Genomic DNA, 13,426 nt, shown 5'->3' with positions numbered 1-13,426 from the left:
AATAGAAGTAAATTACAAATCTATATAACGTTCTGACTCAGTTGATATGAAATAATTTTTTTTTTTTTGCTGAAGTACCCCTTTTAATTTAGCATTTTCTATACTTTGTTCTTTGACAGGATTACCCCCATAAAAGACTGGGTTTTTTGTTTGTTAGTTTGTTTTGTGCAAAATGAGGTGGCTGGCTCCATAGAGGTTTTACTGTATCTGAAATATGGCACACATTAACTTTTACAGAGCCCTACTGTATTAGGCCTCCTATTTCATACAGAAGTATAACAATTTTTTTTTGCCAGATTCCATTTTATTTGGAAACAGCAGGAAATAAGTAATAAGTACTTAGCAGACTTACATCAGTTGCTTTTTTTTCAGCTTGTTCCAGTTTCTCCTGAGCATCCTTCAGAGCTTCAGAGTATTTATCCAGTTCATCTTCCGTTCCTTTCAGCTTCTTCTGCAGTGCAACCAGTTCATCCTCCACCTAGTAACATTGAAAAAAAGGTGGTTAATGCATGTTTGGCATTTATTTTGCCCTAGACGATCAGGTCATGCTTGAATGTGGCTTGTTAAAAGGTGATTTCCTTGACTAGAGAGCATTACTGAGCATTGCAAGAGTGGGAGATCTAGTTGCTGAGCGGCAGTCAGTGAGCATTTGACATGAGACCCTTTCACAAGCGCCAGTGAAACAGGGCCCTGCACGGTAGTACTGCCACCAGTTCTATATAAACCCAGTCTATCGGTATTATATTGGGCCAGAAACCATCCCTGTAGCATGTAGCATTAGCCTATGAACATGGACATATGGATTTGTGGATAGAGATAAAACAACCACCCAAGATTAATCTGAATCACCTTAAGGGCTCACTAACAGGTCACTATATCCATGTTAAAAAATATATACAATGGTCAGATGCAAATCCAGGTAACGATACAAAAGGTTTTAACAATAAGCAGTTACCATTTTGATGCGGGTCTTGGTTGAGAAGCCAGCACATAGGAGGCATGTGAGGCTTAGTGGTTTGAGGAACTCTCCAACAGGACAAAGGGCATGGCCTCCCTTCTAAGAAGAACACCCAACCTGCTGTGAAGCACCAGTACAAACACCCCTGGCCAGGCACTCCCTCTCCCACCCCATGGTTTTCACCCCTTGGAATTAAAGTCAAAAACTCCAAAATCCAAAGATAGGGCATAACTTTTGAATGGAAGGTCCTAGGGGGATTGTTCTGGTATCATCACATCTGGCTGGGCCCCAGTACATATAGAGACCAAACATGGCTTTTCTACTCAGCTTTCACTACTTATTATACACTTAAGGAAATTGATAACAATGTCCATGCAGGCCTTGCTGCACGGTAGACAAGCCGTGTAATAGGCTCAGTAAACGAGCACTGATCTAGCAGATCAGCGCTCGTTAACATATCTGATTGGGCCATGTTATACGGCTCTTAGATTTATATCCCTGGTTTTCCTGGGCATGAACTCAGACTGATTCTGGGCAACCACAGATAAGATCACACCTCTCATGCACAGACCTTCACAATGTTGTTTTGCATCTAGATTAAATAGGGAAATAGGTCTATATGAGCTGCATTGGGCCAGAGGCCTCCTAGTCTCGTGGATAACCACTATAGTGGCTTCCTAAAGAAAAGGGGGCAGTTGTAGTTATTTTTCCAAACAGAATTTTTATTGAAAAGGTCAGTCAAGTACAAAGCATGCAACAAATAGGAACACGCAGGTCCCAGTCAAGATAGAAATTCAGAAAAAACATTGAAGGTGACCTCTTTACAGTTGTAGGTATTATTACAGTTGTAGTTTAAGGTTGCCTTCACACACCAGTCCTTTCTTATGAGAATACATACTCGCAGCGGGAATGACATCCTGCTGCGAGTATGTAAGTTTACCCCCGCCGACCAGAGCAAGCATCACCTGCTCCCTGCTCCGGCTCGCTTCGGGGGTTCCCAGTGTCTGCCCATTCCACTTAACCAATCTGTGCGCTGCCCCAACACAGGCACTTATTGGCTGAGCGGGAGTCCAGCCAAGAACCCCTGATGCAAGCCAGACAGGGGACATACTCGCAGCAGGATGTCAATCCCACTTCAAATATGTATTCTCATAGGAAAGAACTGCCAATAGATCTGCAGCTGATTTTGCTGCAAATTTGCAGCGTGAAATCCCTTTGGATCTGGTGTGTGTGAAGGCACCCTAAATAAAAAATGTTTAAAGAGGGCAGCATATTTGATGGACATACTACTTGTACCATTTGGCGGGAACGCCATATGGACCTAACATTTTATATATTTAGAAAATATATTTTTCTAAATATATCGATTTTTAATATTTTATGTCCCCCTTTGTCTAGGGGATGGTTATATCTATGCATCCGTGATGTAGAGAACAGCATATGTTTTGTGGATTTTTGCCTGTTCTGGGCTTTTATCCTATGATCCCACTGTATCGTCTGTGGAGCTATAGCTCGGTTGTGTACGGCTCAGCCTCTTTTGTTGTTATCAGTCTCTAGTGCGCCTCCTACTCTGAGTGAGGGGTTGGAAGGGAGGGCTCCACCTCTCTTCTCCTCTAGTTAGTGGACAACAGTCTGCTGCAAAGAGAGATGGCAGGTGTAACTATTAATTTGGCCACTAAATAGCTCAGAAATCGATTGAATTGAGTATCTGTGGTATGTGCTGATAACACAGGTCCGAATGATGGAGGCCCTACCTTTCAGCCTAGTCCCATAGCATTTTGGTGCCAGGTTTCACAGAACACTTTGAAAGAAGGGTATCCAAGCTCACAAAAACATGGCAACTTTCTTCCAGAAAGAACACCTCTCCTGTCCTCACTTTATGTGTTGTTTTGCAGCTCATGTGCATTGACGTGAATGGAGGTGAAGAGTAATACCACACACAACCTGGGGACAGGTGTTATACTGTTTTTGCAAGAAAGTTGCTGTGCTTAACAACCCCTTTACACGTCCCTATCACGGTACGGCAGCACTGATTGGCTGATGGGGACCGACGGGAGCCGGGAACCCCACACGCAGCCGCGGCGCCGAGCAGGTAATGTATTCTCTGGGCTGGGGGCTGCTGGCGGTGGGGGGTTAAAGGGGCCGGCTTACATACAGTATGCGCAGTGGAATGAAATTTCTGCTGCGGATATGTAATCCCATAGACCTTCACACTACATGGATCCACAGTGGATTTCGCTGCAAACTTACAGCGTGAAATCCACTGCGGATCTGGTACGTGTGAAGCTACCCTTAAAGTGACTCTGTACCCACAATCTGTCCCCCCCAAACCACTTGTACCTTCGGATAGCTGCTTTTAATCCAAGATCTGTCCTGGGGTCCGTTCGGCAGGTGATGCAGTTATTGTTTTAAAATTGACTTTTAATCCGGCAGCGCTGTGTCTAAGGGCCGGGGCTTACATTAGTATATGCATTAGGCTTGCACCACCTCTTCTTCCCTCCTCCCCACCCTCCTTATGATTAGGAATGCTCTAGGCAGATTGCCTCCTATTCCCAAGCTTTGTGCATAATGAACATGGGCTGGATCGTTAAGACACCTGTGCAAAGCTCAAACAGCAGTAAATGTTCCTGGATCATTCCTAATGCTGAGGAGGGAAGGAGAGGTGTGCCAGCCTAATGCATATACAAATTTAAGCACTGGCCGTTAGACACAGCACTGTAGGATTAAAAATTGTTTTTAAAACAATAACTGCATCCCCTGCCGAACGGACCCCAGGACAGATCTTGGATTAAAAGCAGCTATCCGAAGGTATAAGTGGTTTGGGGAGTCAGATTGTGGGTACAGAGTCGCTTTAAGGGGTTTTGTGCAATCCATGCCTCAGGTAGTGCTGTTTTGGTGGAAGGAAGGATTCCCACACAATTTTAGACAGGTGATCTTAATGTTATGGCTCATTGGAATAGGTTATCTACAGTAAACAATTGTCTCTCTTAAGTTTCATTGTTGATCTCTCTTTTGTAGACTATATACACCAGTGTAAAAATAGAATTTATTCTTTAGCTGGAACAACTGTTCATTCTGTTACACTCTAACATTTAACACTAATCCAGAGGATAATAAAATGAGAAATGATCTCACTTTATATAGTTTTTAAATCTCTCCCAGGCTGCCACATAATACCATCCAAATTCTGCTCAGAGATCAGTTAATTCCTGCTATTGTTTGTGGCAGTGTGTGTGTCAGAAATTAGCTAGATGACTTAACCTGCTGGAGAATCTCAGATGGCGAGAACCAGTTCTGCTACACAGCTGGCATGATCCCTAGCTATCATAAGTGAGATTCTTTTACAAGTGCAGCGTACCAGCTAGACAGCTAAAGAAGACACATCTAAAGAAGAATATTTAACTCAGTTACAAGTCTAAAGGCTTAATTACATGGCATGATGTGCAGAGGAAGTGAGTGCCGACCTGTCGGGTCAGTGCTCACTTCCTTCTTGTTACCCGCTCACTGCCTGTGCTATTACACAGGCGGCCCATTGAAGAGAGCTGCCACTGCTCCTAGTGCTGTCGTGGCTACTCCCATGTTTTAAGACTCTTAATTGAGGCTCCATAGACTCTTTTGCATATTTATATTTCCCAGGGGCAATACACCTAGTTTCACTTCATTCAATCTATCCAATATGCATACACGCTTTTAATGTTTAAAAAGATTCATATTTTATTGCATAAATCCATGTTTTACCATCCTTACATACTTATATTTATTGTCAGATATCTTTTTTGTGTGTGTTTTTAGCACATAATTTAGGTGACAATATGTCAGTGATCCAATGAATTCTTTGAACAGCACCACTCTTGTCTCCAGTTTGCATGGGGTTTTTGTAAGATTATGTTCACATCTCTTTTTTGGACCCACGTCGGGTCAAAACCCTAACTCATTTCCAACAAGTGAATGGAGCTCAATTGCAAACCACACATGAAATAGACACAATAGTGGTGCTGTCTCTGAAAGAAAGTGGCCATGTTTTTGTAGTGCTGGATTACCCCTTTAAGTCTTTCCTGTGTTTTATGTCTAAAACCTTCTACCATTTTTGTAGCCTGTCTTTGGACCCGTTTTATCAATATCCTTTTTTAGGTGAGGTCTCCAGAATTGGACACAGCTACACAGATTTGACTTCACAGAGGAAGGATATGTCAAATATGAGGGGCATATTTTTCTCCCTATTGGAGAATAATCTGGAAATATGTAGGGGAGAGATCGCTAGGCTAAAAAAAGACAATAAAATGGTTAGAAATACATTGGTCGAGCTTGGAGGACAGATCTAGGTGCTTTTTAGGTAAAAAGAAACATTTGGTCGGATTGGGTTCACCGTATACCCAGGAAGAAAACATCAGCCCGGCCAATTTTTTTTTTTTCAGTAGAAGTGTATTATGAGTTAGAATGTGAGAGGTAAGAACATGCGGCTAAAGAGATGTTCCATCTTTGAACAAGTTAAAAAATATTTGCCAGCAATTGTTTGCCTGGTGAAAACTTATTTGACCAAAACACAGCATTTTAAACAGAAAAGAAATGGGCACCTCTCACTATTCAGCTGGGGTGCTTAAATAAAGAAGTGGATTTTATGATAAAAAAAAAACAAAAGAGGGAGGAATCATTTTTTATTTTGTGATCTTGATGGTGTCAGTACATTACTAGCGTTTGTGTGCATTTGATTTAAGATCACTCAAGAAAATAAAATACGCTCCAAAAATCCTCTCTGACCCTACCCTTTTGATTTGGGAAGTTGGATGTAGGGCAAGAGGACGGACTCCCTGTAGGCAGTTTGGTTTGAACTCACAATGATTTAATATACTGGGGAAACTTTGGAAATTGATAAAGAAATTGAAGAACTCATGATTAATAAGAGAGAATCCACCAGCATTCAAGTAATTTGGGATGCTTTAATGGCATATCTCAAGGGGATAGGTAGGTCTGAGTAATCAGATAAATTAGGGGTAGTGAAAACTCCTCAAACAGAATAAAAACAACCCAGGAGGAGTATACTAATTATCTTAGGGAAAAGAATCAAAATAAACTTTTATTTATGGATCAAAACATTTTTATGAAAGTAAGCTGGATGTTGGCAGATCTAATCAAAAAGAACTGAATGAAATTAAATGAGAAGTCCTGCAAAATTTTTTATTATATTGTATTGAGACCCAAAAGCTATACAAATTACCAATATACACTTATTATGGGAAATGCATAGAAAGTGATTTTTTTCCCTGCACTTACTACCGCAACAAGGCTTCACTTCCTGGATAAAATGGTGATGTCACGACTCGACTCCCAGAGCTGTGCCGACTAAGGCTGCTGGAGAGGATGATGGCAGAGGGATGCTCAGTGTCCCTCCAGTGCCCTGTGTCCCTAAGTGTTCCCCTGCCATCATCCTCTCCAGCAGCCATAGCCCGCACAACTCTGGGAGTCGGGTCACTGTTTTATCTAGGAGATAACAACCTGTGGCTGTAATATTTGTAAATGGTATTGCCTCCTCAGGGATTAAGATTTAGGGTGCCTTCACACGTAACGGATCCGCAGCGCTTCCTTGCCCAGTACACTCTATGGGCAGACAAACTCGCAGCGGGATGGATATCCCGCTGTGAGTATGTCAGCAGCCCGTCCTGTTAACCCCCCTCCGCCAGAGCGTATACTTCACCTGCTCCCTGCTCTGGCTCAGCTACTGATGGCAGATGTGAAGAGCCAGAGCCCAGCACAATTCAAGCTCAGTGTGTCGGGCTGTGGCAGTAGCAGATTATAATAGGTCCGTTTCGAAGGTAGCCCTGGGCCCTGAGCTCCTCGGGGCCCATGACCACCCAAACAGACTTATACTTTCAGTGTTGTATTGTTTCCTGACTATAGTTCTGCTATGATTTGAGTATGATGTGAGTATGTCAGCAGCCCACCCCGTTAACCCCCCGCCGCCGGAGCATATACTTCACCTGCTTCCCGCTCTGGCTTGCTTCAGGGCAGTGCACTGATTGGCCGAGCAGGACATGCCAGGAGCCCCGAAGCAAGCAGGAGCTTGTGGATAAGGTGATGTATATGCTCTGGCGGCGGGGGGGGGGGGGGGGAGTTAACGGGGCTGGCTGCTGGCATCCATCCCACTTTGAGTTTGTCTGCCCATAGAGTGTACTGGGCAGGGATCCGCAGCGGATCCGTTACGTATGAAGGCACCCTAAAAGAGAAATGAGAACCTCTAGCAGAGTGGGTAAGAAAATGCTGTTGTTATAAAAGGTTCAATATTACAGGAAAAGAAGCAAAAAATTCTTTATGCAGATGACTTTCTTCTCTTTGTCGCCATCCCTGAGAGTAAGGCCTTATTCACAAGTCCCGTAATCTACGGATCCATATTTCCGTGTTCAGGTCAGTGCACGTTGTTCTCTATTGGGCTATTCACATGATCAGTAGATTACAAGGATGCAAACCAATGCTAAAAAAAAGACATGTCCTAGTGCAGACCTACATTTTTTTACGGATCCTCTCATAGAAATCAATGGGATCCTCTATTTTTTACGGATTGTGACCTGTTTAGCATCCATATTTCTGTAAAAAAATATGGATGAGTTATAATTGACATGTTGAAAAAAAAGGATTTATAGAAATACAAATGCACTACATATGCTCAATCTGTAATTTTTATGTGCACATGCATAAGTCCTAAGTTATCAATTATAGAGGAGGATTTTAGATTAGGTGCTCCAATGGGGTTGGTGATAAATTGGACCAAATCGTCCTTGTTGCAACTGGATAAAGAAATTGTTTTTAGCACAAATTTAAAAATCTTACCCGAAAGAAGACAAACTGGAATATCTGAGAGTCGCACTAACAGGAAATCCCTCACAGTATGTGTCAGAATATGGAGCAGGATTACAAAGGACAGGAGTAGCCGTGACGCTGGCACCCGCCTCACTGTCCCTGCATATTTGCCTCAACAACCCTAATCGGCAGCAGACAACTGGTCGACAGTTCCTAATCCGATATAAACGTGAACACAGAACAAAGACAAACAGTCAGTAACAAAAGGGCGGTGCAGTACAAGAACGTGATGTTAAAGAGAAGTCAAATGTACAATGGTGCAATTCAGTTAATTTTGTTTTCTTGATAAAAAAATAAAAGAAATAAAAAGATATTTAAAAAAAAAGAGAGAAGTCAAAAAGGCCAAAAGCCAGAAAGTAAAAAAAAACAGAACACGATGCAGAGAAATGCTAGGTCAAGGAACACTAGTAAACTAGGCTGTATCACAGGCAAGGAACACATGAATGGGGAGGATACTTATGGGGCTTGGAAGCCCAGCCCAGGTGTTATTTGGGCTGAGACTCCAGCCCCAGGACACGCACAACAATATAACTGGCAGTCGCCAATCATTCAAACCAAACACAGAGTAGCTGTACCGCTCAGCCAGGGGCAGGCAGCCCCGGCCGCAGCAGACTCAATTAATGCAACCGCACCCCTGGCAACCTGGCCGACCAGTAGCTAGGGACACCGTCAGGGCACTCCTTGCACCCTGCCTGGCCGGTTCCAGAGATGCTGTCAGGAGGGGTCTGGCTGGACGCTCCAGCGAAAATATGTCAAGCAAAATATAAAACCTCTGATAAAAAAAATTAGAAACTAAATTTTCATTTTGGGAAAAACTTCCAGCTTCTATGGCAGCTAGAACTGCCTTAATAAAACGGGTCCTCCTTCCCCAACTTACTTTTCACTTAACTCCATCTCCAATATGGATCAGCAATGGGTTATAAACATAGAACAAGTATTGAACAGGCTAATCTGGGGCAGGACAAAGGTTTGGCTAAAATATAGTGATTTTTGTCCTCCCCTTAAGAAACAGGGGTTTTTCCCTTCCAGTTCCTGTCAAGATGCCATTTTAGGAGTTCAATATGGGTGACAACATCATGTAAAGATCTAGAAGAAAAAGACATGTTCGGAAGGTTTGAATCAGTAGCGATAAGAATTGGAGGAAAAGTAGAGGAAAAGACTGGCTAGGGATTCTCACTCATAAAATGTGTCAGGAGTTAAGAAAAGTATATAAAGAGGGCCAGGGATAATGAATTTAGTAATATATATTTATTTATTTATTTATTTATTTTTACCTCAAGTATTATACTTGCTACAAACAATTCCAATCAAATTACTGGCCAAATGTTACAGGGGGGTGGGATTGGGAAGGTCAATTTACTCTCCGGTCTTCAGCCAGTCAGCGGCTAAGGCCGGGACCCTGCTGCAGCCACTGATTGGTTGAGCAGACACTTGTGCAGGGTCAGCTCAGCCAATCACTGGCTGCAGCTATTTCCTCCTCAGCTACTGATGGCAGATGTGAAGAGCCAGAGCCCAGCACAATTGAAGCTCAGTGTGTTGGGATGTGGCAGTAGCGGATTATAATAGATACGTTTCAGACGGTAGCCCCGGGCCCTGAGCTCCTGGGGGCCCATGGCCACCCAAACAGATTTATACTTTCAGTGTTGTATTGTTTCCTGACTATAGTTCTGCTATGATTTGCACAAATCACAGCATCATGACATTATCTATCCTGTACTATGAACGCCAGGCTAGTGCTGACATAGTTACAGTGGGGTTGGGGGGTCCAGGCTTGGTGAACAGCCCGGGGCCTATGGTAAAGTTATTCTGCCCTTGGGCTTCGGTGAAGTGAAAAGACATTGGAGGTGAGTATGGATGCTCCCCCCTTGAGCCAGAATCCCGCACTGCACCCATCCCAGCCAGGAAGGGGGGGCACTTATCCCCCTTCCTTGCTGGTATGAGTACAGTGTGAGATCAGTCTGGCCCCCCGTGGGTTAAGTGTGGATGCAATGCATACTTATGATGCAATACATTGTTCAGTATGGCACCCAAAGGGTTAAAGTCTAACTGTCATTCAATTATTATTTTTTTTTTTTTTTCTGAAATCAATAGTACAAGCGATTCACAGGTCAGAAAGTTTATTTATTTGTTTATTTTTATTTATAACATGGGAAAAGGGGGGTGATTCTGACTTTTATTAGGGGAGGGGGCTTTTTATTAATAATAACACTTTTATTTTTAATTTTACACCTATACTAGAAGCCCCCCTGGGGGACTTCTAGTATAAGTGCACTGATCTCTCATTGAGATTGCACATCGATTGCTTCCGGCTGCTGCAGTGCCGAGTCGGGATCAGCGCCATTACAGTGTGAGAAGCGAAAAACAAAAATAGGAAAATAAAAAATCTCTGTGTCCCCTTAGGGTTAAACAATACCCTCTGGGGTGGAAACCACACCCTCTGTTCTCCCCAATAGCTGCAAATATCCCATGTATGTGGAAATACACCCTGAGGCTATGTTCGCACATAGTATTTTTGCTCAGTATTTTTCAACTAAAACCAAGAGTGGATTGAAAACATAGAAAGGCTCTATTCACACACTGTTGAAATTTAGTGGATGGCCATCATTTAACGGCAATTAAAGGCTGTTATTTCAAAACAATGCCCGTTGTTTCAAAATAACGGTTATTATTTGTCATTAAATAGTGGTCATCCACTAAAATTTCAACAGCATGTGAACATAGCCTTTCTGTGTTTTCCATGAACTCCTGGTTCAATCCATCCTTTAGGCTTCATTCATAAGTTTGGGAATTTTTCAGGACCGTATATTATGTCTGCAGTCAATATCCACTATCCGCAAAAATTTTGTCTGTAGTGCATCCGCAATACATCTTTTTTGTGGATCTGCAATAAATGAGAAGGTCATAGCTTAAAATGTAACATCTGCAATAAATGTGGCTCCTATAGACGTCTATTGACCAATTGTTCTGCAATCGCGATTCGCACTAGGACATGTCCTATCTTTTTACAAGTGGATTGCTGATCCGTAAAACTACAGATTACCAGGAGTGTCAGATTGTCTATAATAAAGACTTAATCGTGTTTTGGCAGCTACTGCCTATTAAGCTCAATGTAAAAAAAAAGTATGCATTTATGAAATGCAATGTGCTTTCCCCAAAGTTCTCAAATGCAGATAGGGAAATATAGCCTTTAAAGCCACGTTTACACACTGTATTTTTGCTCAGTATTTTGCAACCAAAACCAGGGCTGGATAGAAAACACAGAAAGGCTAAGTTCACACACTGTTGAAATTTAATGGATGGTCACCATTTATTGGCAAATAATTGCCTTTATTTTAAAACAACGGCCATTTCTTCTATGGTTTCACCCCATTCCTGGTTTTGGTTGGAAAAATACTGATGGAATTACTGTGTGAACATAGCCTTTCCGTGTTTTCTCTCCACTCCTGGTATTGGATGCAAAATACTGACCAAAATACTGCATGGGAACATAGTCTCAGGCTATGTTCACACATAGCATTTCCATCAGTATTTTTCCAACCAAAACCAGGAACAGGCTAAAACCATAGAAGCAGTGCACATATTTCCATTATAATGTCTCTCAGTCAGTCCACTCCTAGTAGTTTTGGCTACAAATAGTGACCAAAATCCAATGTGTGAACCTAGCCTTACTGTGTACAACGTCCCGACATTGACATTGGACAAAAATCAATCACCCCTTCACGGGGGGTGACAGGTGTCCTTTAACTAAACAAAGCAACGCAACAAAAACACATGTGGAAACACTGCCTGGGGTTTCCAATATTAACTTTACATATAGTCTACTTTATGGTACAGTTACATAGATTTCATGTCACAGATTTAGTAAATAATGCATGTAACCTGCTGTTAAACTTTTAGCCTCCAGGTGTAGTGCAGAAAACTGCTCCTATCCATATGTGTTAGAAGCTTAAACACATGATGCTTAAACACATACAAAATATATATTTTATATATTTTTTTCAAAGTTTGCTTTGGTTCTCAAACTCTTGCTCGGTTCACTTTTCGGGCAGTCAGTCTTGAAGTACAGTAATACTGGGGTATAAAACTTACCTGGAAGTAATGTTCAGAATTCAAAGTTTGCTTGGTATCTGAAGGTTTTTGTGAGTGTGGATGGTGGGTTGTACCTGGTAAGTTTAGCACTGGTGAGGCTTCACATACAGTACAGTACTGTATAGGAATGCTGGAATGCATATACAGTACATTAGTAGTACAGTCTGTGCACCACCATCTACTATCCTGTACAGTACTGTATAAGTCTGCTGGAGTGCATATACAGTACAGTAGAAGTACAGTCTGTGCACCACTATCTCCTATCCTGTACAGTACTGTATAAGTCTGCTGGAGTGCATATACAGTACAGTAGTAGTACAGGCAGTGCACCACCATCTCCCATACTTTATAGTGCTGGGGTGGGGGGCACTATACAGTAAAGAGTGAGTAGTTAGTAATTACTGTACTATAATTGCTGGTTTTGTTGAATGTTTGTTTAAAATGTACTGTACAGTATATAGTGCTGCTCTGTACTGTAGTGGTTATATTGGGTACTTTTCAATGTAATAAATAAGTATTGTAGGTAATTATTGGTGGGTGCTGGAATCAATTAAACAGATTTATATTAGTTCCTATGAGTATTTCCTATAAGTTCGAGAACCGAGGTACCACTGTGCATATATTAGTAGATGTATATACATGCTAGAAAATATACCTGTTTACACTTGTCCTCTGCTGCTTTTTTGTCTGCTTCAGCTTGCTCTGCCCTATCTATGGCATTCTCCTTATCCAGCTTTAGCATCTGCATTTTCTTCTTGATTGCTTCCATCCTGGCCGGAGTTTGTAGCTTTACTGCAGAGAGGAAAGGAGCAGGACCTGGTGCAGAGAGACTGCTTCAACTGAGAAGAGCACAACAGGAGTAGGATAATCTACAAGCAGCCCTAAACTCACAAAGAACATCATTGGTTGATAAATCCCCTGAGACACCACAAGATTTACACTTACATCCTTTCCAAGGAAAGACTTGGACTTGTTTCAAATCCAAGATCCACAGCCCTAAACCAGTCACCTTATTTGGGATTGGTTATGCTTTACAGGAGAAAAGAAAAGATTTTGTTTCCATTTATAACCTTCTGACAACACCAAGTGCTCCAACAAATGAACACATGCCACAGATAAGGCTTATTAGCATATCTGAGTATATTTGTTCAGCGTGATCAGCTGCCCTTTAGAATGAAAGTGGTGCATGTCATCAAGTCTGGCAGTGCCCATTCAATTAAATTCTCCTAACACTACTTTGTAATAGTTGCATTTTTAACCAGATGTAATGAATGAACTTTTGTATTTTTAAGTCCTAAATTTTATGCTATTTTACTATCTTTTAGATTTTTTTTACTTCACAATATATTTGCTTATTGGTTTGGAAAAACCATACTATGCCTCTTTATTGGCACAATAAATGTAGCATTGAGTCAAACTGAATTGATGCCACTGTACAACAAAGGGTCTTTGAAGGGGAACTATCAGAAGGTTGGACAAATCTAACCTGCCAATATGTCCCTACTGGGCAGGAGACGCTGAGAAGGA

At 41.9% G+C, this 13,426-nt stretch overlaps 1 protein-coding gene across 2 annotated transcripts in view; it reads right to left on the bottom strand.

Annotated features, from left to right (window-relative positions):
• LOC138786014 (tropomyosin alpha-4 chain) overlaps positions 1-12,756 on the bottom strand; it is an 89,266-nt gene extending 76,510 nt beyond the window's left edge. The window contains exons 1-2 of one of the 2 annotated variants that reach the window (XM_069962616.1): positions 12,555-12,756; positions 353-478 (exon numbers count right to left, since the gene is read on the bottom strand). In XM_069962616.1, the coding sequence (XP_069818717.1) occupies positions 353-478; positions 12,555-12,668 (240 nt within the window). In that variant the 5' untranslated portion in view covers positions 12,669-12,756. The remainder of the gene's footprint in view (positions 1-352; positions 479-12,554) is intronic. The other variant, XM_069962615.1, reaches the window with a different exon arrangement.
• Positions 12,757-13,426: the final 670 nt, after the last annotated feature.

The sequence above is a fragment of the Dendropsophus ebraccatus genome, chromosome 3, assembly GCF_027789765.1.
Source record: "Dendropsophus ebraccatus isolate aDenEbr1 chromosome 3, aDenEbr1.pat, whole genome shotgun sequence".
In the NCBI taxonomy this organism is placed as follows: domain Eukaryota; kingdom Metazoa; phylum Chordata; class Amphibia; order Anura; family Hylidae; genus Dendropsophus; species Dendropsophus ebraccatus.
This window is presented reverse-complemented; position numbering and strand designations above follow the sequence as displayed.